Below are 24,889 nucleotides of genomic sequence, written 5' to 3'. Positions count from 1 at the left end.
TGGGATTATGTCCATTAGGTCAGGCTTAGCGCGTCAGGTACACCCATAAGTTGTGGGTAGGTGGCTATCCACGACTTACCCATGTTGAACGCTGATATTCATGGTCTTGGTCAGGCACACGATCCAAGCAAATGAGTTGATGGACACGCGATTTTATTTGTTGCCTTCAGTATTTTGATGGAAGGATTCAATAACATTAGGAGTAACTCAGCCAAACATGCTCCGATCTTGACCTCAGTTCTATTGCAGCTAGTTTGAATTCAGTATGGCCAATCAATCCATTACACTCAAACCTCCCATGTGGATCTTGTAAACCCGACTGTCCCACGATGGGCTGTTCAAACAACTCAGAGCTCGAGGTCACACCGCAATATCACATATATAATATAGCATTTCGGACCCTAAGGTGAGATATGAAGCGCGAGGACTGTATCTTGAGTTGTCTGTGCACGTGTTGACTTTGTTAGCCTTCCTTAACCTTGGAATATCTACCCGCCGTGAAAAGCTTCCGCATTAACTGGCGTCAACGGCTCCTCTCTAGTAAACTCCCCCTCAGGGCCTACAACCCTCAAAATATTCTTCATGGCATTCAACTCGAAATTAATCCGGGTATTCAGCGCACCTCCCGCGATATGCGTAGTCAGCGTAACTTGCGGCATCTGCGCCAACTTCTTCGAAACCTGAGGTTCATAATAATGTACGTCCAAGCCTGCAGCGCTGATATGCCCGCTCTCTAGAGCATGTACCAGCGCGTCTTCGTTCAACACAGGCCCTCGTGCTGTATTGATGATGCGGGATCCTGGTTTCATAATCGACAGTGCGCGGGCGTCGATAAGGTCTTTGGTATATTTGTTCAGCGGTGTATGCAAGGAAACGCAGTCCGCAACTTTCAACAAGCTGTCCAACGATGCGTGGAACGTGGCTCCCAGCGACCTCTCCTCCTCCTTACTCGCCTGGACAACATCATAGTAGTGTATATCCATCCCCAGCGCCATTCTCGCCTTATACGCCAACTTCTTGCTGATACTCCCCAACCCCACAATCCCGAGGGTATGGTCCTTCGGATTCTGCGATATCATCGCAATTGATTTGTGTGCTTCATTAAAGACTTCTGGATCCGCTGTTCGTGCTGCAAGTTGTGCCCGCGTGAAATTTCGGAAGACGGAGAGGATCATATAGAGGCCAGTGTCTGATACAGCCTCGTCCGACGCTCCTGCTCCATTCGCATACCATATTTTCCGCTTGCCCAACGCATCTACGTCGGCCCAGTTGAAGCCCGCGCCGGCTGATGCGAAGATGCGGACGGAGGAGGGGAGGAGGGATATCAGTTCGTCGTCCCATTGGCCCATTTCGCCGCCGGTTTGGAAGTGTGGGCGGAAGACGGCGGAGATGTTGCCATACCTGGACATCCGTTAACGACTGTATTCGTAGTTGTCTAGACAGAAACGTGACTTGCTTGTTACTCCTTAATGCGTTCTTGAAAGCCTCGCGATCGAGATCTTCATTTTGGATGACGTCGAATCGTGACAGGAAGTCTTTCTCGTAGAACTCGTGGTTGTACTTGATTGGCTCGCCGATATGGAGGATAATTGGCTTCGTCATGGCTGCTTACAGGAAGGAGCTTTGAGCTTTGAGACAGGCGGGAGCATGCTCTCTTCAGTCATGGCGAGTTGAAGTTTCGGCTCGGTAGAGACGTTTGATACGGCGAGAAGCCCGACGACTTCCGGGGAGTGCATTTGGCGGGCATTGTGAGGTCGTATGGGAGAGATAGCGCTGTGGGTGCAATTGATTCTTTGCGAATATCAAAAGGCCTTGCCGACAGAGTGCTGATGACGTACTACATAGGATGGCTGTGGCTATTGAAAGCAGCCTCATCAAACGCGTCTCACTTCTGCCCCTAGCGCGTAGATGACTCAGCATCCGCTTTCCACGAAGCATCTGATTATTAGGAACTTGAAATAAAAGGCCTCTTAAATAATTGTCGCATGTAAGATTCAAAAGACTAATTGGGTCCTGTTCTATCTAATTTCAAACGTTATGCTCCACCTCCACCTCCACCTCCCCCATCCCCACCAACACCAACACCACCTCCATCTCCTCCTCCCCCACCACCATCCCCTCCTCCCAACGCCCCAATCTCCCCCAGATTACTCGAAATCTCAGCCGCACTCTTCACATTTTCAATAGCCCTAACTAACGTCCCAACCGTCTCATCCCCGCCTCCCTTGCCCGTCCCCTCAAAATCTGTCCACCGCCAATAACTCAGCCTGCCTAAATCCCCCTTCCTAGCCATATCCACACTCGCCGCAAAACCCACCGGATCTTTCTTCCTCTGCTCCCTCAACGTGTTCATTTCCCAGTCCTTCAGAACCTGAAGAGTGGCGACCACCATCGCTGGATCGACGTGCGGGGAGCGGATGTGCAGCGCTTCATCGGGCAGAGAAACGAGCGTGAATTTGCACCCCTGTTTGGCAGATTTGGAAGATTGACGGCAGGTGTCGCAGACGTCATGTTGAACGGTGCAAGTCTTGCATAGCCATCGGAGTCCGACGAGAGGGTCTTGCTTGCAGCCTTCACAGATGACGCCTTTGTGGACTTCGGTGTAGTCGACGTGGCCGTCGAAGAACGTGTGGTCGGCGACAATTTGGCCATATAATGGGTCTTCGTTGCCGTAGCGTTGTATAGACACGAACAGCGCGTGGCGGACTGTATCGTAGCGGGAGCCGTGCAAAGATCTGAGGGGAATATGCGTGACCCATTTGTAGGATTTCGCATCTGGTCCGATGAATTTCAGCGAGTCGTAATTTTGGCCATGGGCATAGCCGCAGATGATATCTTTCCCCTTGGAGGGTGTTAGCGATTCACTTTTCTTCATGTTGGTGTCGATGTCGCGCTTGACGTTGTACGTCCATGATGGCTTTTGCAAGGCGCCTTTTCCGCTGGAAGGGGGATATGTCATAGTCCATGAAAGCCTAGGGTCGCGGAAGCTTCCTCCTCTGGATTTGAAATTGAATTTGAAGACGGCCGGTGTTGGAGTGCGGGCCTGTTCGGAGAAACGGACGGTGCTCCAACTAAAAGATTCGAGAGTATCGAGCCAATCTGTTTTTGGTGCGAAGACAAATGACCCATAGAAGGTAGAGGTGATGGGTGGAAGCACCCATTGAGGTGGGTAGGGCACTTGCCGGTGGGTTTCGAGATAGGCGGCTAAAGAGCTCGGATCTATATGCGTAGCAGATGTCATGTCGTATACTGAGGTCGGTCTTGGCGATTGAGTTATTTGAGGGGATGGATGACCTAGATATGGGCTTGGCTGAGGCGAAATATGAGGCTGAGATGCTTGAGGATAAGGCTGCTGACCATACTGAACCGGCGACGACTGTCCATACGAATGCGGCCATGTAACCACTTCCGGATACGACTCAATACTCGAAGGCACTAGAGCAGGCTGCACCACGCCTTGGTAGGAATACCGCTGTTGAGGTTGGCTTAAGTTGCTATTAGACCTGGCTCGCGCTTCAGCTAATTCCATCTGTTGGATTTTATGCGCAAGCTTCTCATCTTCACTCAGCTGTTCTGCGGGAGTCGACGTAGGAGGTGCAGGCGGCAAGGGGGCTGGCAGTTCTGCGATCGGAGGTCCATTTCCTGGAAGCTCAACTGGAGCTGGTGAATAATCTTGAGGAGAATGTGGGTATTGGCTTTGATATAGTGGATACTGAGGATAGCCTTGCGTATAGCTGTTGTTCAGATCCTGTCCTGGTGGCAGCTGTGGATAGTTTTGCCCACCATATCTCAACGGATGTAGTTGGTATTGATCATTCGAAGCCATAGATTATTACCTCGCGATAAAGAAAGAAACTAAGAGTTTAGAGAGAGAGCATTTAGATGCCGACGTAAGGCGTCCAAGGAGGAGGCATAGCACGAGCTGAAACGGCAGGTTTGAAGTTTTCGGCCCCTATCTGGTGAAACACCTGTGCCACGTTGATTACCTAAGATAGGTCATTTGGTACTTTAGGTTGTCTTGTTTGGAGAGCATTAGGATTTCGTAGCTCATGGAGGACGCGTTATCTTACGAAGTACAGTCGCAAGTGACTCCTACGGCAACAAATTCCTCCCCTCCTGGTGCTGCGGGGTCAACGCCACTCCACGCCCCCCCCGCTGTGGCGTATGCTCCCTTCAGGCTTCATTGCCAACGACAAATGTGTCATTCAACCTCCAAAGAAGTTCTAATGACATGAGGAAGGGAATACGAACCAATGCGCACCTGCGCAATTTGATCCCACATGTGTCTGTAATGTTGACGAAGAGCAAGAGCTATTCTGCAAGACCAAGAAACACTTAAAATCTTGACACCTACGGTACATATCGAATAAAGCGCTGCCTCTTTAGGCATGTGCTTTGCTATCGTTCAAGAGGGTGCCTCTCCATAACTAACAGTTTAATCTTACAACTCTATACTAGGAGAGCGTCCACTGGCCTCTCTATTAGTGTGGACCTCTTTGTTTGTATAACTAAGCGTTTGAACACAGGTACTTAATGTCCAGAATATTCAAGAGGGAATCTCGTAAGATATATACTTCCCGCTACTAGATACCTCTATGAAATAGATATGATGACAAATATATTTCAAGAACGAAAAGAGCATACAGCAGTGCTATGTTAGCATTGTTTTAAGAAAGGTAGCACGGCCAGATGAGTGTCCCAGGCAGACCAAGTCCTTACACACTGCTACTGCACCCGTCGGTCGATACTCAGAAGGAAGTCATAACAAAGGCTGCCGGTTGCATAGTATCCGCTGATCTTGAACAAACAAATTAGTTGACTCTTCTCTGTAAGATGAAGGGGTTCCTTTAGAATGTAAGAACTAAGGAATTTCTTCTCTACATGTATGAAGACGTTTGCCATCCGGTGAAAAGGAGAGGGCGCTGATCCGGGTGGAATGACCCTTGAGCATACTGCTACAAGACCCCGTCACTACATCCCAGAACCGTACCGTTTTGTCGTTGGATGCCGACGCGCCAGCTGACCATCCGGCGAGAAAGCAACGGCGCTGACGCAGTTAGAGTGGCCCTCAATCGTGCTGCGGCACGACCCCGTCACGGCATCCCAGAGCCGACCGTCTTGTCGTTGGAGGCCGACGTGACTAGCTGGCCGTCTGGAGAGAGCACAATGGCATTGACTGGGCGGAATGGCTCTTGAGCGTGCTGCAGCAAGACCCCTGACCTAGTCAGAATGGCCTTCAAGTTCTCTAAGGCACGAACCCGTCGTTGCATCTCAGAGCCGTATAGTCTTGTCGTTAGAGGCCGACGCGACGAGCTGGCCGTCCGGCGAGAAAGCAACAGCACTCAGGGAAATGCTCCTGAAGGAATATATGCACTGAATCTCCATCATTGAAGTGGTGCTGGCTCTTCTCTAGATGGCGTACCTAGTAATGACAAGCATACTGCAACTCGGGTGCTACACTGCTGGTGATTGTTCTCCCATTAATGCAGCTTGCTCCTAGCTGGCCTTGGTCGGGAAATAACTGGGCGACGGTTCGTGCGATTGTAGGCTTTCCTGTGCCAGCTATGCCACTTGGCCATGATATAGGTTTGCTATTCTTGTCCTTCGCCCATTCTCTAATGTAATGAAGCAACTCCGTGCGGGTGTTTGGGAGACATCTTGAGTTGTGTTCCTCCATATGTGAGGTAAAGGAAGCTCCTTTAGCTGCGGGTAGTTTAGCTAAGTTGAGCTTTTGATGGATATTATGTGTGTCCTGGGTCGCAAGGTCTATCTTTTGATCAAGGTCAAGCATAAGACCCCTGTATAGTTGATTACAATATGTCTCTATAACAGGACGCAGTGGATTTAGAGCTTACAGGTGATCAACCTGCAAAGCTAGTGCGAAGGTCCGCTTGTATCGTTCTAAACTAGAAATAATCTTTTCTACGTGCCTGCTTGTAAATGGCCACGGAAGAGCTCGAACTCTGAGCCGGCTTATAGCCTTGCGAGTCTTCCTAGGCTCCAGCTCTGCCTTCAACTCTTGTAGCTCCTGGAAACATTGCTTGAGCGAGTCTACCAACTCATGGGTGGTAGGAAGCTTTGCTTTGTATCGTCCATCAAATAGCTGGCTGAACTTCTCTAGGACGGCCTTAATGTCTCTAACTTTCCCTTGAAGGCGACTGAGTACTGGAAGCAGAGTGACATGATTTTGGCGGATAGGTCGAGTATAGCGATCACGCTTGCTGCCCCTGAGAGGCTATCCATAATGCGATGGTTAGCGGAAGGGTGAGATATAGTGGTGAAATAGCAGTGGTTCCCTGATGAACCGGCAGAGCAGCGAGGCCGCCCCAGGGTTGTAGAAAGTGTTGCGGTCCATCATCAGTTCAACGAGGCTGGAAGGCAGGCGCAGCTGAGTGCTGCAGGTCCAAACGTTACGAAATTATGTTCTGCCGGGTCTCGCTTCTCTTCGGTGCTGTCCAAACGCAGCGATTAGCTCACCCACGTTAACAAGTAGATGGCCTACCTAGTCCAGTTAAAAGTTGTGGCATTAAACTGTGACGGAGAAGTACCATTGTGTACTATAGGGAGTCACGTGCCTAAAAGAGAGGCGCTTTAATTTAGTGGGTGCCAAGACCTTTGTTCGCTACGAGGGGAAACCTTTGCGGCAGCCGCATTTGAGGGAAAGTTGGTTTCGCTAGCAACTATGGTGTTGAGTGATGGTGGTCGGGGGGGTGCGAGCCTCGAATTCCTTTCTCTGACTTTATCACAATTAAAGAGCGATTGGCGAGTAGCCTCTACCGCAAGGGTAGATAGAGGATAGTGGAAAGCTCAATTTGGTGGTGAGAACCAGACTGGGTGAATTGAGCGATAGTGCAAAGTTTGAGGAGTGAGAGAGCTTCGGGATCAATGAGTTACGTCTAAATGAGAGCTAGTCCTAATAAAGGAATGACTATTCCTAAACGTGACTAGCGGGTTCATGGACAGAGCATCACGTGCGACAGCCTCGACACCGAACTCATAGTAAACTTCTAACTCTCCACCCATTCCACCTCAAACCTACAGAACCGAATCCTTTGCCTCCAAAACGTAAACGCCACATTGACTACATCCCTCCCTCCATCCCCCCTCTCCACCCAAATACTCGGATAACTCAACTCTTTATTCCTCTCCCCCTTCGAATCATTCGTCAAACACTCCCCCTCCCCCTCCTGCAAAACCTTCTTCACTCCCCAACCCCCACCCCCGCCTGCACCCCTACTAACTGCTACCGTTAGCGCTTTCCTTGGGACCCCCCAAATCGCCTCTTTCTTTCCAATCCCATCCACTGTGGGTTGATTCGCCCTCGTATCGTCCGTAGGCGTGATATCATCATACAAGCCTTCGCGTTTCGCCTGGCCGGATTGGTAGGACGAGTCGTTGTAGACGAGGATGAAATGGCCGGATGACAGGACATCGCAACAGATTCCGGAGTTAGGGTTTGGAAGGCTGGTTCGCTTTGGTGGGGACCAGGAAAGGCAATCGGGCGAGGAAGACGTGTAGATGTTATCCGCCCCTTCCCACATTCTATCAGCATTGCGTCTGTAACATAACTTAGGAGGTTAATGAAACTCACACCTCGATCTAAAAAAAGCAACAAACCCCCCCTCACCAGCTAATGCTTTAACACTCATATGCACACATCCCAGCGATTCCGGGACCTCCTTTTCAAGCCAAGTTTTCCCGCAATCATGTGTGTACTTAATTACAGAAACATCATCGTTCCCAACCCACCGATATCCTTTCGGCGAGCGACAATACCAAGCCGGAAGCACCCACGTTCCATCTCCTAGTACCACCATCGGCTGTCTAATAAACAATCCCTCATCCTCAAACAACAGCCTAGCATCTCCCCAACTCTGTCCCTCATCTTTCGAAACCCGATATCTTACAACCGCTTTATCCTGGTTTCCGGCCGGTTGTGCGGTATACAAAATCCACAAATCCCGAGTCTGGGGATTAAGGAATAACACGGGGTTTTGTTCACTTCGATCTGGGTCGTTGGAGATTTGGAGCGGGTGCGTCCATGTCCGCGAACCTTTGCTCATACGGGATAGGTAGATGCAGATGTCGGAGAGACCTTCTTGGGAGCCGCCAAACCAGGCGCATAAGAGGTCTCCATTTGGGAATTGGAGGAGGTTGGATGCGTGGACTTGGACTGTGGATGCTGGGAGGAAGTTTGAGGCGAAGTAAGGAGACTCTGAGTGGGTGGTTAGGTCGGTGTTGAAGTTCGTCATTTTTGGCTGTTGGGATTTTGATAGTTGAGGGAATGCTGCTGAGAATCAAGACCGAAATTTATCAAAATTTATAAAGTATAGTAGAAGGGAAAAGGTTCCATGAAATGGGGGAGTAGTCAATTGTACCTTAGATCACCTTCACGACTCAGCAAAGGTAACATATAAGCCTCTTTGCGCTCTTCCTTGACTCACCAAGATTCTCTACAAGGCCTCGCTATTCCTTCCCTAACTGTGCATCACTACACGACAATAATCTAGGCACTTTTAGCTTGGCATGTGGTTTGTCGGAGGTCTTCCGATCTCTTCCCACCGACCTCGCACTTCTCTCCGGCGAAGCGAAAATGCGGGGAACTAGGGAATCCATGGAGCGTCTGGGGTCGGCATTCTGCTAACGATAACCAGGCTGGAAAACAATACTTGGCTGGGTGATATAAAGCTGGTCAGATAGAAGTCGTGAATTTGAAGCTTGGTTCCGCACGGGCTGTTTCTTTCAGTCGAAACTCCCAGATTTTACATCGAGTCTTGACTTGCGAAGTTTTCCGAATATCTTTCCTAGGTAGTTGTTCATCTTGAAAAGCATGGGTGGAGGAACATCTATTTGGGCTTCTCCTGAATGGAAAAATGACCCTCGCTCGATCTTCAATGGCCGTCTGGCTTATCTTGCGACGACCATTGCTTTCGCAGGCTGCTCCTACGGTTTCGATCAAGGGAATATCGGTGGCGTTCTCACATTACCGACATTTAAGCGCGCTTTCGGTCTCGACAAGATGAGTGAGGATGATGCAGACCGACGAGCTGGCAACATTGCTGCATTGAGTAAGTCCTAATTGGTTGAGCACCGTTCATTTCCTAACGCATTTGCTAATATATCCTGAACAGTGGCTGCTGGAGGAGCCGCAGGAGCCCTTATCAGCGCTCCATTTGCCGATTTCTTGGGCCGGAAATGGTCAATGATGCTGTACGCCTTCATATACCTCCTTGGCTGCACGTTCCAGGAATTCGCAAACCTTAACATCTTCTACGCCGGACGTTTTCTTGCTGGAATGGCTATCGGCAGCATGTCTGCGGGGGCCCCTCAGTTCCTCTCAGAGAACTCACCAAAGTCGATTCGTGGATCTATGACCTGCCTTTATAATCTCATGATCATTACTGCCTTGTCTTTGGCATTCTGGGTCAACTACGGCGTGTCGAAGTGGAGGAACGTCGCTGTGACTGACAACCTGCAATGGAAACTATCGCTAGGCATCCAGATCATTCCAGGGGCCTTGATGTTCCTCATGTTGCCTTTTGTAGTAGAGACGCCACGCGCATTGATTGCCAAAGGAAATCGAGAGAAGGGATTAGCGAATTTGATGAAGTTGCGCAAACTACCCGAGACGCATCCATATCTCCAACAAGAATACATGGAAGTCTGTGCGCAGGTCGACCAGGAACAAGAAACTGCCGTCGGTGAGTCCGCTCAACTAATAGGGGAAGGAATTGTTGCAGGAGGCTAACGACCCCAAGGTCGCAACTACTGGCTCGTTATCAAGGACATCATCTACGTCCGCTCGAATACCCGCCGTTTCTTCCTCGCTACCATGCTCTTCCTGTTCCACAAGTTCACGGGGACAGACAGCCTGAACTATTTCGCCCCTGAAATTTTCACCATGATCGGAGTCAAGGGCGGATCGCAAGCCTTGCTCACGACTGGCGTGTACGGTGTGGTTAAGCTCGCGACAACCATTATCTACGTCGGGTTCATCGTCGATCGTGTGGGACGCCGGGTTCCATTGCTGATCGGTGCTACCCTCCAAGCCACCTCGATGCTCTACATTGCGCTTTATGTTCGCTTCGGCAATCCAAATCAAGGAGGCGGAACTGAGGCTGGTGGAATCGTTGGTATTATCTGGATTTACATCTACGCCTTTGGCTGGTCGTTTGGACACAGTGTGGCATGCTATGTCGTGGCTGCAGAGATCTTTCCATCACGTATCCGATCCTTCTGTATGGGCTGGTGTTTCTTCGTCAACTGGATCGTGGATTTTGGCATCACCAAGGCCACTCCATCTATGATGACACACTTAGGCTGGGGTACATTCTTACTCTATGCTGTCCTGACGTACATCGGCGTCGTCTTCGTCTACTTCTGCATGCCGGAGATGAAAGGGCGATCGATCGAGTCGATGGATGATCTCTTCCAGCACTCTATCTGGACCATGTACAAGCGTGCATATCCAACGGAAGAGGAGAAGGTTCGACACGATGTTGGAGATCTTGTCCATATGGATAACAAAGTTGCAAATGACGAGAAAATGGGTGGAAATGTGCAGGTTGAACGGGTTTGAGTGTTCTGATGTGCACTGAGGAGTGAGAAACGACACTACAAGGATTTAATTCATGATATGGACTGGAATTGGGGAATATGTTGGCTCAAGGAATGTGCTGATCCGTGGCTGCCGTGGTGATACCTAGATACTGCTAGTTGAGACTAATTTGATGTTAATCACGACATGTTTTCGTGAAGGCGTATGATCCGCGAACGGGTTGAGGGACTCTTGAGAACGAACTTTGACGTCTAGAAGTCCGTCTGCGGAAGTGTCGTCGTCCACGAAGGCTATGGAGACAATGCATGAGCACTCCGGCATTCAGCCCTACGGAACGGCAAAAAGCGCTAATCAGGTTCCCACTCGGGCTTCTCGCCGGTGACGTCCCCTTAATCCTTAGTAAGTATAGTCGATGGTCAGATATAACGTCTGTCCGTACAGGTAAAGGCAGTCAGGATCAAATCAGGCCACTTCAACAAAACATGGACTCCCATAACAAATCGTTCCAGCTTAATACGGGGGCAAGGATTCCGGCAGTTGGGTTCGGAACATGGCAAGCGGCGCCGGGAGGTATGTGATACAATTGAAAGGGGCATCCTCGGGTTCTGAGAAGCTATAGAGGCAGGAAGAGCGGTTCAGACCGCCGTCAAGGCTGGCTATCGACATCTAGTGAGTATGAACTGAACACTTCTCGAGATGTTGCTGACATAGTCTTTAGGACTGTGCGCCATTATGTGAGTAACCCGCGAGCACTCTGGGGAGGATTCTGACGGAATACGCCAAGATTGGAACGAGAAGGAGATTGGCCAGGCACTCACAGAAGTCCTAGAAGAGACTTCCATCCCACGTTCAGACCTTTTCATCACCACTAAGCTCTGGTCGTCGCAGCATTCGCAAGTTGAAGCGGCTCTCCGGAAATCGCTCGCAGACCTCCAGCTGGAGTATGTCGACCTGTACCTCATGCATTGGCCAGTATCCCTGCCTCCAAACGATGCAAGCGCACCGAACTTCGGAAAGGAAGACCGGACGGTGCATGCATCGGACTGGGACTTCGCGAAGACGTGGGTGGAGATGGAGAAGCTGATCGACTCAGGTCTAGCGAAAGCCATTGGCGTTGCAAACTTCTCCACTGTGAACCTTGCAAGGCTCCTGAAGACGGCAAAGGTCATTCCAGCCGTCAACCAGACGGAATTGCATCCACTATTACCCCAAGACAAACTTAACCGGTATTGTAAAGAACACGGTATGCACCAGACGGCATTCGGACCGCTGGGCGGCAAGGGATCGACCCTTCACACGCATCCAGTCGTGTTAAAGATTGCAGAGGACAAGGAAGGCACTTCGGCGCAGGTTCTGCTATCGTGGGGCGTGAGTCGCGGGTGGAGCGTGATCCCGAAGAGCGTGACCGAGGAAAGGATCAAGGCGAACCTGCGCATTTTTCAGTTGAGTGAGGCGGAGATTGCGAGCCTCAATCAGCTGGAAAAAACGGAAGGGAGGAGGTTCAACAGGCCGAATTGGGGTACGACTATCTTCCATGATGATGGCGAGAGTGTTGCTTGAAGGGAGTGTTGCGTCGAGATGGGGTGCGACACGGTCCGAAGGAGTCCAAGGCTTGTGTGTGTTAATCGCGAGGTCAGCTGAGCTGTAAAGTCTTGCTCTCATGGAGGTGTCTCGCAAGCAATACGCTTTAGAAAAGTATCAGAATTCTCTTTCAATTCACTTGTCTAATGATTGGCTTTAAACCCCTTCGCTAAGCCACCCGAATTCATGAACCTGATGATGAATATGTCACATGACCCTGTTTCGTCTCGCTTCAGCCTCGGCTTCGAGAGCCTGACTTCAAACCTCGTCGTCGTCAAGGCTTTATTCAGCAAGAAGCTTCTCCCATTGCTCTAAGCAAGTCCTGCAAAGCTACTTCTTCTCGGCCTCACCAAGTAGGCATGCCTCAAGAATAGGCTTCATGACGTGGTTTGACCAATGAAAATTTCCGAATTAACTGTCCGCTAAACCTTCTCCACCAACCATTCCCCGCTTCTGACTGAGGCGAGGACTCCCAGTTGACATGAACCCCCGTTGACATTCGGGCCGATGCCTCCCATTAGTCGAGCCTCGGAAAATCAGTGTTTGCAACTCCACCCCAGCACCCTCCAACGCCACGATGTCGAAGAGAACTTGGTCGCAAGCAAATATCCACGAAGGTTCGGCTTCCAATGCTCCCAATGCTTCCCATGCCTCCGACTCTCCATCGGCGCGCCCGAGGCACCCCGATCCCGCTTCCGAACTATCGGCGGCGCATATCTCCAGGCGGGTCAAAGCATGCGCGGCATGTCGAAAGCAAAAGGCCTGTTCCAGCGCTGTCACGTTCGAGTCTGCAAGTATGACTAACACTCCCATAGATTAAGTGCATCATGGATGACAGCGGACCGCCGTGTAAACGGTGTACGGAACGGAATCTGTCATGCGTATTGAATAAAAGCCTCCAAACGCTCATTGAAGAGCGCTCACGGTAAGTAATCCAGAGGGCCTTTCCTTGATGGCCCTGTTTCATCCTAACTCGCTCCTGCGATCTCTCCAAATGCCCTGGTGCGTGTTCGTGATGCAGTAGATCGAGATAGTATCTGTTTATATAACAGCAGACTACATTATATAGACCATCTCGCTCATTCTTCCAGCAGGGCTAGGGGATTGACGCATAGCGTTGTGTTCCGTGGTATGCGTTGGCATAATGTACTCCTTCCCTCGCTCCACTTGATTGTATTTATGCCTGTCATTCCCTCACCAATGCTAATAGAAGATAGATGGAAAACCACAGTCATTGGTGACCTTGATCATATTCACTCCGCATTGCAAGACGTCCTTGGGAGACTGTCTCTCCCGCCACTACCCCCTTTGCAAACATCCAATTCGGGTGCCTTAGAACATTCACCCCACGATGAAGCCATGGACAGAGAATTCCCCGGACCTTCCTGTGACAATTCTCCTCGAGTATCTCCAAGGGATGATGCGCTTCCCCATGTCCCAATCGAATCCCTCTACCAAATTACACGACTCAGGGCTCTGCGCTCAGATGATACTGCAGATGAACCGCAACCTCCCCCAATTAGCACGCCAAACCATCCCGTGAACGACTTCATTTCGAATGGCCTACTTAGCATTGAAGATGCAGAAAGACTCGTTAACCTTTACTTCAACCGAATCGACCATTTCATGTATATGATCGGTGGTAGCAAGTATCGAAATCTAGAGAGCCTCCGACGAGGTTCTCCAATTTTAACCGCATGTATCTGTACTGTTGCAGCTCTCCATGATCCAATGAGCAACCATCTATACGGAGTCTGTAGCCGGGAATTTCGCCGGCTAATGGCAGCATCGATGTTCGATCGGCGAATAGATCGTGACCACTTACGCGCGATGTGTATCGGATCGTATTGGCTTCACGATGTTTCTTGGACTTTGTCTGGATATGCAATTCGCCGAGCGACAGAAGTAAATCTTAACAACAACTTCCACCGCGTGATAGCGGAGAACAGTGAAGAAGCTATGGATTGCATGAGAATATGGTATATTCTTTACATATGCGATCACCATCTGTCTATTCTCTACGGACGTCCATCCATTGTCCGTGAAGATTTCTCAATTTCAGGTTGGGAGGAGTTGATGAAGTCTTCAGTTTTTACCGAGTCGGATAAACGACTCGTAAGTCAGATGGCATTGCTGATAATAATGAGCAACGTCCGCGAACTATTTGGTCCTGACACCGGAGAGCCCGTCCCACGGGCATTTGCCCCTCAGTTAACGAACTTCAGTCGGCAAATCGACCAGTGGATGGGATACTGGACCACAGAACTACAAAGTATGTCTCGAACATTCGGTTCGTCCAACGTGTTAAAGCTAACATAGACAGAACTTCACCAATTCATTGGAGAATTTCCTACAAAGGGCGTCATTCTACATCATCACCTTGCCAAGCTACACCTTCATTCCCACGTCTTTCGGGGACTCAAAGGCGCGCCTGTGCCAGCGTTCTTCCAAGAAAGCGCTGTCGCCGCTGTATCCTCCGCAACATCGATCATCGAAATGCTACTTACCGACTATGACATTCGCGAGGGACTCGTAGGCATCCCACACTACATCCACTCCATGATAGCGTTCGCTTGCGTCTTCCTCCTTAAAGTCGCCGCCCAACACTCCGGGCAATTCATCGAAGATGCCGTAGTCTTCGACCTCGCGACTAAAGCCGTCCAACAGTTTCGGTCAACTGCCGTAGGCAAATGGCACCTCGTACATCTGATGGCCGACGGGTTGGAAAAAATGGTGGCATCGAAGATCAAGAGTCCATCGGCGATCCGTAGTCCTCCGCTTCCGGATGCGAACAGGAATGGGAATGGCGTGGCACCATCGGGTCTGCATTATATGAATCAGAGTCAGGCTGCGACGTCAATGCTGCTGATGCCGAACGGTGAGGGGCTTTATGGGAGTGGGGGGAATGCAGTAGTGAATGGGTTTGAGGAGGATTTGAATATAGCTACGAGCTCCTTTTTGCATTTTGATTCGGGTAATTTTGATTTCAATTTTACTGGATTTTGAGGATGAAAATCCTCTTAGTATCAACGGAACTAAAGCTTGAGTATTTCCGTGGCCTTCCGCTGCACTCCTTTCTTTCAGGGTTTAGGTCCTTGGCGAGTCTTGTCATGGCGTGAAGGAGTCGCTAATTCTAGAGGCGATATTCAGAATGGATTGAACACGGTGCCCGCTCCACACGTCTCTGAAAAGGAGTAAAATGAGAAGGCATAGATAAATAGGAGGGTTTAGAAGGAGAGGATTCTGCTTGGGCGGCTTAGAGGGCATCGATGTATACCGTGTGGCTGTGTCTTACCTTGTACATAAACAAGAGTTTCGGTCCTTGCCTGGATTAAGAATTGCAACAAACTAATCAAGACATCTATCTAAAATTATCGTCGTTTTCAACATGCCGTGCATCATTTTAGGCCAACAATCATCAGACTTTTGGCACGCCCAATAAAGCTACCGTTTCAATCTCCTGGCAAATCTCTGCACCACTTCTGTCAAACTAACATCCTCCACCATCCCCAACCCCTTTGCCACAGAGACATCAAACCTAGATGGCCAGCTCGCAACAATATCCTCCACCCTCGGATCCACCTTCTCCTCCACCAACCCCACCGCCTCCTTTCCCCCAACCTCTTCTAGCGCCTCCAAAATCTCCCCCACTTTCACTGTCTGTCCCGGTAAATTCACAACCCGACCCTTATTTCTCCCAAACCTGTCTTTCGGCACATCTTTCACAGCCACTAAATTCCTAACCACGGTTTCCGGCGAACAAACCCACATCTCCAGGCTCCGACTTACAGGAAGCAGGCTCTTCTCGCCGCGTAGTGGCTCACGCACTATACTGGAAGCAAAACTCGACGCTGCCGCTGACGGCCTCCCCGGTCTCACAATCACCGTTGGCAACCGCACCACCCTCCCATCAATCAACCCTCTGCGCGAATAATCATTCACGAGCGTCTCAATCACCAATTTCTCGGCTCCATAGCTTGACTGCGGTAACGCAATCGTTCGTTCCGAAACAACCTCAGTCCCTTCCGGCGGGCCGTAAACTGCAAGTGATGAAGGGAATACAACAATGACGCCGGGTTGGTGTCGGCGGAGAAAGTCGAGGATTAAACGGTGAGAGTCGATGTTGACTGCAAGTCCGAATTCGAGGTTTGTTTCGGAGCCACTGGACATTATGCCGTGGAGGAGGTAGCAGGCATGCCATTTTTTGCTGTTGAGAAGGGTGGCAACGATGGGGGGTCTAGTTAGGTCGGCTTCGATGCAGTGGACGCGGGAGGTGTCCGTCTCTGTATTTGTGGTGTTGTTTTTTGAAAGTGGGAGTGGAGGTTTAAACACATCGGCCAGCACGAGCTCGATATCAGGTGCAGCAGATAGCAAAGCGATAGTAAGTTCCTGGCCAATAAACCCGCCGGCTCCTGTAATCAGAATATATCGCTTCGAAGCATTGAATTCGGGCATAGACCCCATTATTGCGTCTGAGGTACCCGCCATCGGTGTTGATGCTCCCGGATACTCTTTCCTCGCCGCTTCAGGTTGTCGTTCCATAAAATACCAGGGCATTTCTAAGTACGTCCCGTATATAAGTGTATCGATATTATAATAGTAAGCCGATCGAATGGCAGGTATTCACAACCGAGGGCGTCGTTGCGAGCGTTAGATTCCGGTCGGAAGTGCTTCCGTGGTTCGGAGGTGGAGTCGTCTGGCTAAACCATGTTGCGTGCATCTTTCCCTCCCGCCTAGGTTGGAATGCCGTGAGAAGTGGGGGTTTGGCCGGTCGAGATGCCGGTAGCGTGGTGGTGATGTCATATCGGAGAGAAAGGCGGGATTCCCGATGGTCTGCAAGGACGAGAGTTTGCGCTAAAAGGGTTGCAATTTGCGGTGTTGGGTCCGAGCAACTTCACCATGTTTTCACGGGTTAGAGCTTGGAAGGGGATAGTTGGGGTTTTAAAGGAGAGAATGATGGGTGACCGGCGAGTTTACTATTGAAGACTTTTTTCGGATAGTTTCTATTCTCCTGGTCTTTGTTTTTATCCGCCATACACAGGGAGCGTGAGAGGCGTTGCTCGTTGGACCCCTAGATACTAATAATCCCCATAACTGAACACTATACCTCAATTATGAGTCTTCATATTTCTTTCAACCATTCGCAGCATCTATCATGGCCTCTAATACAAGTCACCTAACCCAATCAACAATCTCCAACACAAACAATCCCCCATCGCCCTCTATCCCTAAGATGCAATATAACCGCCTAGGTCACTCCGGCCTCAAAATCTCCCGAATAATCCTCGGTGGCATGGCCTTCGGGTCTCCCAACTGGGAAGGCTCGCCCTGGACCCTCGACGAAGCCTCCTCCTTAGCCGTCATAAAGCGGGCCTACGACCTTGGTATCAACACCTGGGACACAGCCAACACATATAGCAACGGACGCAGCGAGATAATCCTCGGAAAAGCGCTCCAACAGTTCGGCATCCCACGTAGCAAAGTCGTTATTTTATCGAAACTGTATTATCCAGTCATGGACGACGAGTCGCGACCACAGCCACCGGATTCGTATTCAAAGGAGTTGGTGAATCAAATGGGGTTGAGTCGCAAGCATATTTTTGATGCGGTAGATGCGTCTCTCGCCCGTTTGAATACAACATATATTGATGTCTTACAACTGCACCGCCTCGACCGCGAGACTTCCCCCGAGGAAATTATGCGTGCGCTGCACGATCTCGTGTGTATAGGGAAGGTCCACTATATAGGCGCAAGCTCGATGCACACGTGGGAATTCGCGCGACTTCAGTATACCGCCAAAATGCATGGTTGGACGGGATTTACGTCAATGCAGCCGTTTTATAATCTATTATATCGTGAGGAAGAAAGGGAGATGTTGCCGTTCTGCGCTTCTGAAGGAATTGGTGTTATCCCGTGGTCGCCGCTTGCGAGGGGGCTGTTAGCGAAATCGGTGGGGGAGACTTCAGAACGGAATGAGGCGGATGCAAAATCAAGGGCGTGGTTTGGGGATGCGAAGTTGGAGATTGTGCGGAGGGTGGAAGAAGTGGCAAAGAGGAAGGGGGTGAGTATGGCTAGTGTGGCGACTGCGTGGGTAATGAGAAAGGGATATTGTCCGATTGTGGGGCTGACAAGCATGGAGAGGGTGGATGGGATTATGGAATCATTGGGAGTAGAAATGAGTGATGAAGAGTGCCGGCATTTAGAAGAGGCGTATAGACCTCGAGCTGTGCTGGGAATGTAGTGGATTTGTCCAATATATAGGGATCAATTACGCTAGGAGGAAGAAGTGTGCTGATACAGTCTTATATATTTATTCATTCGCTGGGTGGCTATTTGATAGAACGCTCTCATATGTCCGGGAACTAATTTTTCTTTTCCAAATCCCCATGCTCGACCCCATCCACGAATCCGTGGGCTCCTCATCCACAAGCATCCTGTCCCTAATATGCCCCACAACACGCTTTCATCAGGAAAGAAACATTCAGTTGATACGTACCATAGTCTCTTCGCTCTTCTGTCGTTCTCATATGCTCCCACCGGATATAATTTCATAAGCCAAAGGACGCATAGGAGGTAGTATACACCCGCTCCTACCAACAACAACAGGAGAAACCCAGTATTTGTAGATATTAACATCATCCTAAGCCGTAGAAGCCCCAGAGATTCTATTTCGTGACGCCGAAGCGCTTAGTCCTAGGTACAGTCGCGAATAGCCCTGAATGATAACTATCGGCTTCGAGATGAAGAGTTTAGCGACCAGCCGCCACAAGTCTGACGGTTTGTTTGCGTACCGCGCCAAATCTGCGAAGTTAACCATGGAAGGCATGACCCGGGAGGATACGTTGTTGATAGTGGGAAGGGTCCTCAAATCGAACCGAGCTCTGTCATCTATCAACTCTCCGTCATGAGTCGACCTGGATAGCTCACTCTCAATTGAGTACAGTATTCCATGGAAGCTTAAATGGCTTCAGCAGCTCACCGGAGGTAGTAATGCCGATTACAGCAACTCTGAGCCAGTCACCTCCATTCTTTGAAGTGTTTATCTTCTTCGCCTAATCTCTAACATTCCAAAGTTCAACAAGGATAGCAAGTTCGATGGTTGGGAATGCTGCTGGTAAATCTGGAGAGTACTGAGTTAAAAAACCAAGGAGTTTTCGACGCCCGGATAGAAGTGCGGCAAGCTGCCGATTTACCGATGCCTTCATCGGGAGCATGCCAGAGCTTCGTGTTCAAATTGTCCACATAGATTAAAAGCTAATAGCAATATTCACTAAACAGAAGGCACGATCGATGTAGCGATGATGATGCCTGTAATAATGGACCACTCCGAAGCCTCCTCGCTGGCTTCTCTTCCCCTTAAAGAAACGCTTGCATCACTCCCACCACTCTCCTCATCCTCCAGCGATCTCCGAGCCCAGACGCGGAAAGAGATTCAATCGAACCCGAATATTCCAATTCTCGTAGCGCTTGATGACGACCCCACAGGTACCCAAACGTGCCATGACATCCACGTTTTAACGATATGGAGTATCGATGCCCTAACGAACGAATTCAACATCACAAAACCAGGAAGTGGATTCTTTATCCTGACGAATTCTCGAGCCTTACACCCTCCGGCCGCCCGAGCTCTCATGGTTGAAATATGTCAGAATCTAAAGCAGGCAGCTGCGGCGGCCGGGAAGACTTTCGAGGTGGTGCTTCGAGGAGATTCCACGTTACGGGGCCACTTTCCGATCGAGCCAGAAGCCGTGGAAGAGGTTCTTGGAAAGAGCGATGCATGGATTCTTGCGCCATTCTTCTTGCAGGGTGGTCGATATACTATCAACAACGTACATTATGTAGCAGAAGGAATCACGCTAGTGCCGGCCGGCGATACACCATTTGCGAAGGATGCAACATTCGGATACAAGAACAGTGACCTTAGAGACTGGGTCGTGGAGAAGTCAAAAGGTACAATTGTGCGGGAGAGGGTAAGGAGCCTCAATTTGAACGACATCCGAGCAGGCGGCGCTGAGAAGATTGGCGAGATTTTGATGGGATCCGCAAGAGGCAGCGTCATCATCGCGAATTCGGCAGCTGAAGAAGACATGGATGTTATAATCTTAGGGATTCTCAAAGCGTCGGCACAGGGAAAGAAGTTTCTCTTCCGCTCTGGGGCAGCATTCGTCTCCGCCCGCCTCGGTATCTCACCTATCCCTCCCATCTCCGGAAAACAACTACATCTCGATCCTTCAAGAGGCGGCCTCATAATCGCTGGCTCTTACGTTCCAAAAACGACAGCTCAGCTCGAGGCTCTAATGCAGAGATCTGGCAATCGACTATTGGCTATCGAGCTCGACGTCAACAAGCTCCTCGAATCCCCGGAGCAAGCCGAACAAGAGCTGCAACATGCCCTATCGGTGGCAGAATCCGAGCTCACAAAACCGCAAGATGTGCTTGTTATGACATCTCGCAAACTCATCGTTGGTGCGGACGAAGCAAACTCTCTTGATATCGGCGCAACTGTTGCCAGAGCGCTTGTCTCGTTCCTTGTACGTCTTAAAGCGAAACCACGGTATGTGATTGCGAAGGGCGGAATCACGTCCTCTGATATGGCGACAAAGGGATTGAATATGAAGAGGGCTATGATCGTTGGTCAAGCAGCCGCTGGCGTCCCACTTTGGAGATGTGATGAGCCTACTTGCAAACATCCAGGCTTACCTTACGTCATATTCCCAGGTAATGTAGGTAGTGAGGAGACACTTTTTGAGGTTGTAGATCGTTGGCGGGTGTAGAGATCATGCTGTAACTAAATAAGAACCATTTCTATTGAAGATTTTATCAACGATATAACTGTCCACCTCTACGGATCTAGGGATTGCTGAGAAAATATGCAAGGGCAATCTTCCGGCAGCCCAGCCACATTTGCAATTCCAAGCTAAGCTTTAGCCACCGAATCATTCACCCCACATCCGACAGGTACCGCGAGTCATTTCGAACCCCTGCATCGGTCTTCTCACCGTTTGCCCCTCTTTCCGTCTAAACACTCATGTCTCGTCGAACATGTGAGCGAGCACGAGGCTTGGGAAATGCCATGGGAGAAGCTTCCGGGCGGAAAATGTTGCTCGGAATGGAGGAACGCGCTGAGACTGGGTGCAGGCGGGTTAAAGGTAGCACACGTGTCCCTTGACACAATCCTGAAGAAAGTATTCAGTTTTCCCGCTTGACATGCTACACTCTTGTGCAGCTTCCAAGTTCCTCCGCTGCAGTCTCAATATTTGAGAAATTGAGAGTCCGATTTGTCCGTCATAAATTCATAATTCAGCATCTCATCCATTCCAACACTCCTTTCGAACTCTCCAACCCTCATCCAAAATGCCGATCACGAAATCAAATATACCGGAAAAAGGCAAGATGCTCCCTCCGGGTGTCTACTGTCCCGTAATCTCACTCTACAAGCCCACTAAAACCCAAGAAATCGATCTCGACGCCATGTACAAGCACTGCCAATATCTCGTAAAAGGAGGACTCCACGGACTCGTGTACCAAGGCACAAACGGCGAAGCCGTACTACTTTCCTCATCTGAGAAAATGGACGTCCTCCGGACTGTACGTAAAGCAGTCACGGACTTAGGACTACCGGAGTATCCTATTGTAGCGGGGATTTCGGGACAGAGTACAAATGAGAGTATTCAGTTGGCGAAGGACGCGACGGAGGCGGGGGCAAGTTTTGGCTTACTGTTGCCGCCGAGCTTTTGGGCAAAAAGTGTGGGTGAGGAGGCATTGTATGGGTTTTATAGGGATGTGGCGGACGAGAGTCCGCTTCCGGTAGTGATTTATAATGTAGGTTTCCGGTTCTACAACTATCCCTCCTCTTTTTAATGCAACCCTAACGCACCCGTAGTTCCCCGGCGTAACATCTGGCATCGACCTTAACTCCGACGACCTCTCAACCCTAGCCTCACACCCCAACATTGTCGCAGTAAAGCTCACTTGCGGTAATGTGGGTAAAGCCGTTCGTCTCACCTCCATCTTCACTCCTGCCCAATTCTCCGTCTATGGCGGCTCATCAGACTTCCTCTTTCCCACACTTGAAGCAGGTGGCGTAGGTTGCGTCACGGGTCTCGCAAACGTGTTTCCGCGGTCCACTGCACGGATTTACGATCTTTGGGTTGAAGGAAGGAAAGAGGAAGCAATGAGGTTGCAGGAGGTGGTTGCGAATGCGGAGTGGGCGTGTAAGAAGTCCCTTGCCTTGACGAAGTTTGGGGCGGGCTATTTTGTGGGCAAAAAATTGGCACTGAATGATCCGAAGACGTTCTGGCCACGGAGACCGTATTTGCCGGCAAATGGGAAGATGCAGGAGTGGACGGTGGAAGTGATGGGGGTGTTGGTTGAGGAGGAGGATCGGATTTCGGGGAAGGTGTGTGGGAGGGGGGTTAATGGGATCAAGGAATCGTTGGGAGGTAGTCCCATCACGGAAGAACGACCTCGTGCAAAGTAGAGTTCAGAGATTTATAGAAGTGACTTTAATTGAGGATAGAAATAATATGCTAGTATTACGCTTGAAACACTACCAAGTGGAGCTAGAATTCGGCTCTTGGAGTTAGATAGAGCTTGTGAATTAATCTTTTTGATCCATCTGAATGTGAGACTATATTTTCACGCCTTTGAACCATTCACCTTCGTCTTCGGAGAGAATGGCACCTAGGAAGGGAAGCTATATAAAGGAGAGAAGAGAGATATGGCTTGTAATCAATGCTTAGTAATCAAAGGAAGAAAGATGAAAGCAGTCGTCACATGGGGCACACACGGCTACTAGTTAGGATTCATCATTGTCAATCCCGAGATCTGCAGCACTTTAGAAGATAGTTCTATCAATTTTAGGAGCCAATGAGGGGCAGAATTTGCGAACGATATTTGCCGGCAACCAAGCAATCACCAAGCACTAACGGGCAATTCATTTGTTTATTCTGTGTAACTGATACCCTGCCAGCACAAATATGATATATATAACATTGCATCCTATTAGCTAGACCGTGGCCAGTCTATTACTCTCTCCGCAACCTTACTGTCGATACGAATATCGACGATCAAGTTTATTTTCTGTCGTCCATTGCACTGGGCCGGCGAGCGGGAGGAGACAACAACTGCCGGTAGCGAAATATCAAGTGCCGTGTGCATCTATGCTCTCAACTCAAAGTTATAAGAGTCGAGCGGACAAGTCGTGCACCTCTCTGCCTGGCTTGCTTCTGCTTGCTTCGCTCCCTCTTGACATAACTCAGTGCCGCAAGCACGACACGCCGCTAAGATGAAGTCACTTACTACATCCCTCAAGCTTATCGCCGTATTCATCGCGTCGACCCAGGCCGGTCTTCGCTTCCCATGCTCAACCTTGACCACTCAGCGTCTTGATCCGGCTGTTCAGCCTGGGTCTATCCCGTCTGCTCATCTTCACATGATCGTGGGAGGCAATGCGTTCAACTCCACAATGTACGTCTGCGAAGTTTGAGGGAGCTATCCTGATCGATTACATCTGTTGACTAGATGTTTAGGGAAGGTGACGTCGCCTCGAGGGCCACCTGCACTACTTGCCAGATGGCAGAGGACTTCTCGAACTACTGGGTTGCTCACATGTACTTCCGCGATCCTAAGAACGGCTCCTACCATAGGGTTATGCCTGCTCCCGTTCAGCCCCTCCTCGGAGGTTCGAACGGCGCCCAGGGTGGTCTAACTATCTACTATACCCAGTTTGATCTGTCGAAGGACAACCTCAAGCAACAGCCCGTAAAGACATTCCCACCGGTAATTCTATCATCCCGTACCATACCTAAGACTGCTTGAGATTCTGACATGTATTAATCTACAGGGCTTCCGTATGACGGTTGGCAGCCCAACTCAAACCGGAAAACCTCATGCTGGTCTGAGTTACCAATGCATCCAGGGCGGAAACCGCGGTACCCTGGTTTCCCAGTTTCCCACCACCAAGTGCAACGGCGGTATCTTCACGACGCATCACTTCCCTCCGTGAGTTACGTCTTCCAATCAACTCCAAATATGCACGCTAACCCTGGAACCTAGCTGCTGGAATGGCAAGGACCTCGATAGCCCGGATCATCAGTCTCATATGTACAACACCGTCAACTCTGAGTACTTCAACAATGCTCCAAAATGCCCCGACTCCCACCCAGTTCGAGTCCCGCAGTAAGTCATCCCAAAGCATATCTATCCCCTTGAACGGGTTCCCCAAGCTTGTACAAAACCCTTAAGTCTCTGGGCGCTCCCACCATGCCCCCAAAACCTCAACCCTTCGGACGCCCACATCACTTCTCCGAAACGTGTATAAGCTAACCCAAGGATTAAAGGGTAACCTTTGAAATCACATGGGACACGACACCGTTCAACAGCCTTTGGGATCCCGCGAAGGACGGGAATCCCTTCCTGTGGAGCTTCGAGGGTAATGCGGCCGGCACACACGCCGATTATATGTTCGGCTGGAAGGGCGACGCTCTGCAGCGCGCCATGGACAAGTCCGAATGCTTCTATGACGGCTGTGGCTCCATCAAGAAGCAGGCGATGGCTGATGCTAACAAGTGCACTGTGAAGGACTTCGTCGGCGAGAAGATCGATGGATGTAAGTTCACTGATTAGAGACACCTTGATACCGAATATCGCGGATGCTGACTTGTCAACAGGGGCCAAGTATCTCCCGGGCATGACCACGGAGCACCGCCCCATGAAGCGCGGGAGGGCTTTTGAGGCTTAGGTGTCCGA

The 24,889-nt window shown here is 50.1% G+C and overlaps 11 protein-coding genes across 11 annotated transcripts; 7 read left to right on the top strand and 4 right to left on the bottom strand.

Annotated features, from left to right (window-relative positions):
* Nucleotides 1–353: 353 nt before the first annotated feature.
* Nucleotides 354–1,838, bottom strand: BDR25DRAFT_300833 (2-ketogluconate reductase). Its single transcript, XM_033689454.1, has 2 exons — nucleotides 1,457–1,838; nucleotides 354–1,401 (listed from the first exon to the last, which is right to left on the bottom strand). The coding sequence occupies exons 1-2, from the start codon at nucleotides 1,600–1,602 to the stop codon at nucleotides 489–491; spliced, it is 1,059 nt and encodes a 352-aa protein (XP_033552811.1). The 5' UTR covers nucleotides 1,603–1,838; the 3' UTR covers nucleotides 354–488.
* A 413-nt stretch (nucleotides 1,839–2,251) lies between these two features.
* On the bottom strand, nucleotides 2,252–2,959 carry BDR25DRAFT_191554 (uncharacterized protein; the record flags this gene model as incomplete). The annotated part of the gene is made up of 2 exons (XM_033684287.1): nucleotides 2,252–2,464; nucleotides 2,597–2,959. Coding segments are annotated over 2 exons (576 nt in total), but the record flags the coding sequence as incomplete, so codon positions are not given.
* Nucleotides 2,960–7,007: 4,048 nt separating this feature from the next.
* Nucleotides 7,008–8,252, bottom strand: BDR25DRAFT_379606 (neuraminidase; the record flags this gene model as incomplete). The annotated part of the gene is made up of 2 exons (XM_033697619.1): nucleotides 7,008–7,531; nucleotides 7,592–8,252. The coding sequence occupies 2 exons, from the start codon at nucleotides 8,250–8,252 to the stop codon at nucleotides 7,008–7,010; spliced, it is 1,185 nt and encodes a 394-aa protein (XP_033552809.1).
* A 578-nt stretch (nucleotides 8,253–8,830) lies between these two features.
* BDR25DRAFT_379604 (H(+)/hexose cotransporter 1) lies at nucleotides 8,831–10,814 on the top strand (the record flags this gene model as incomplete). The annotated part of the gene is made up of 3 exons (XM_033697618.1): nucleotides 8,831–9,068; nucleotides 9,132–9,701; nucleotides 9,759–10,814. 3 exons carry the CDS (start codon nucleotides 8,831–8,833, stop codon nucleotides 10,577–10,579), a joined length of 1,629 nt encoding a protein of 542 aa, XP_033552808.1. The 3' UTR covers nucleotides 10,580–10,814.
* Nucleotides 10,815–11,040: 226 nt separating this feature from the next.
* BDR25DRAFT_212463 (glycerol dehydrogenase Gcy1) lies at nucleotides 11,041–12,118 on the top strand (the record flags this gene model as incomplete). Its single annotated transcript, XM_033684719.1, has 4 exons — nucleotides 11,041–11,128; nucleotides 11,178–11,227; nucleotides 11,277–11,292; nucleotides 11,343–12,118. 4 exons carry the CDS (start codon nucleotides 11,041–11,043, stop codon nucleotides 12,116–12,118), a joined length of 930 nt encoding a protein of 309 aa, XP_033552807.1.
* A 736-nt stretch (nucleotides 12,119–12,854) lies between these two features.
* On the top strand, nucleotides 12,855–15,276 carry BDR25DRAFT_253605 (uncharacterized protein). The gene is made up of 4 exons (XM_033686250.1): nucleotides 12,855–12,914; nucleotides 12,955–13,064; nucleotides 13,357–14,411; nucleotides 14,463–15,276. The coding sequence occupies exons 2-4, from the start codon at nucleotides 12,967–12,969 to the stop codon at nucleotides 15,143–15,145; spliced, it is 1,836 nt and encodes a 611-aa protein (XP_033552806.1). The 5' UTR covers nucleotides 12,855–12,914; nucleotides 12,955–12,966; the 3' UTR covers nucleotides 15,146–15,276.
* BDR25DRAFT_391317 (NAD(P)-binding protein) lies at nucleotides 15,248–16,805 on the bottom strand (the record flags this gene model as incomplete). The annotated part of the gene is made up of 3 exons (XM_033698142.1): nucleotides 15,617–16,805; nucleotides 15,499–15,583; nucleotides 15,248–15,423 (listed from the first exon to the last, which is right to left on the bottom strand). The coding sequence occupies exons 1-3, from the start codon at nucleotides 16,694–16,696 to the stop codon at nucleotides 15,248–15,250; spliced, it is 1,341 nt and encodes a 446-aa protein (XP_033552805.1). The 5' UTR covers nucleotides 16,697–16,805.
* A 567-nt stretch (nucleotides 16,806–17,372) lies between these two features.
* BDR25DRAFT_211663 (voltage-gated potassium channel subunit beta-2) lies at nucleotides 17,373–18,380 on the top strand (the record flags this gene model as incomplete). Its single annotated transcript, XM_033684693.1, has 1 exon — nucleotides 17,373–18,380. One exon carries the CDS (start codon nucleotides 17,373–17,375, stop codon nucleotides 18,378–18,380), a length of 1,008 nt encoding a protein of 335 aa, XP_033552804.1.
* A 1,075-nt stretch (nucleotides 18,381–19,455) lies between these two features.
* Nucleotides 19,456–20,913, top strand: BDR25DRAFT_379592 (uncharacterized protein; the record flags this gene model as incomplete). The annotated part of the gene is made up of 1 exon (XM_033697617.1): nucleotides 19,456–20,913. The coding sequence occupies one exon, from the start codon at nucleotides 19,456–19,458 to the stop codon at nucleotides 20,911–20,913; it is 1,458 nt and encodes a 485-aa protein (XP_033552803.1).
* Nucleotides 20,914–21,331: 418 nt separating this feature from the next.
* BDR25DRAFT_339879 (dihydrodipicolinate synthase) lies at nucleotides 21,332–22,619 on the top strand (the record flags this gene model as incomplete). Its single annotated transcript, XM_033693446.1, has 2 exons — nucleotides 21,332–21,961; nucleotides 22,023–22,619. The coding sequence occupies exons 1-2, from the start codon at nucleotides 21,494–21,496 to the stop codon at nucleotides 22,617–22,619; spliced, it is 1,065 nt and encodes a 354-aa protein (XP_033552802.1). The 5' UTR covers nucleotides 21,332–21,493.
* An 807-nt stretch (nucleotides 22,620–23,426) lies between these two features.
* On the top strand, nucleotides 23,427–24,881 carry BDR25DRAFT_322337 (uncharacterized protein; the record flags this gene model as incomplete). The annotated part of the gene is made up of 6 exons (XM_033692026.1): nucleotides 23,427–23,608; nucleotides 23,671–23,920; nucleotides 23,985–24,142; nucleotides 24,197–24,319; nucleotides 24,481–24,749; nucleotides 24,811–24,881. The coding sequence occupies 6 exons, from the start codon at nucleotides 23,427–23,429 to the stop codon at nucleotides 24,879–24,881; spliced, it is 1,053 nt and encodes a 350-aa protein (XP_033552801.1).
* Between the last annotated feature and the right edge of the window lie 8 nt (nucleotides 24,882–24,889).

Source organism: Lindgomyces ingoldianus (assembly GCF_010093535.1).
Source record: "Lindgomyces ingoldianus strain ATCC 200398 unplaced genomic scaffold BDR25scaffold_4, whole genome shotgun sequence".
Taxonomy (NCBI): Eukaryota; Fungi; Ascomycota; class Dothideomycetes; order Pleosporales; family Lindgomycetaceae; genus Lindgomyces; species Lindgomyces ingoldianus.
The sequence above is the reverse complement of the archived record's forward strand: the minus strand, read 5'-3'. Positions and strand labels throughout refer to the sequence as shown.

Bases quoted from the DNA above. Each gene is read 5' to 3' on its own strand.
- BDR25DRAFT_300833 (XM_033689454.1), bottom strand. From the start codon at position 1,602: ATGACGAAGCCAATTATCCTCCATATCGGCGAGCCAATCAAGTACAAC. The intron at 1,402-1,456 runs GCAAGTCACGTT...ACGGATGTCCAG, and splicing joins AACGCATTAAGGAGTAACAA to GTATGGCAACATCTCCGCCG.
- BDR25DRAFT_253605 (XM_033686250.1), top strand. From the start codon at position 12,967: ATGGATGACAGCGGACCGCCGTGTAAACGGTGTACGGAACGGAATCTG. The intron at 13,065-13,356 runs GTAAGTAATCCA...AATAGAAGATAG, and splicing joins CTCATTGAAGAGCGCTCACG to ATGGAAAACCACAGTCATTG. The intron at 14,412-14,462 runs GTATGTCTCGAA...TAACATAGACAG, and splicing joins CTGGACCACAGAACTACAAA to AACTTCACCAATTCATTGGA.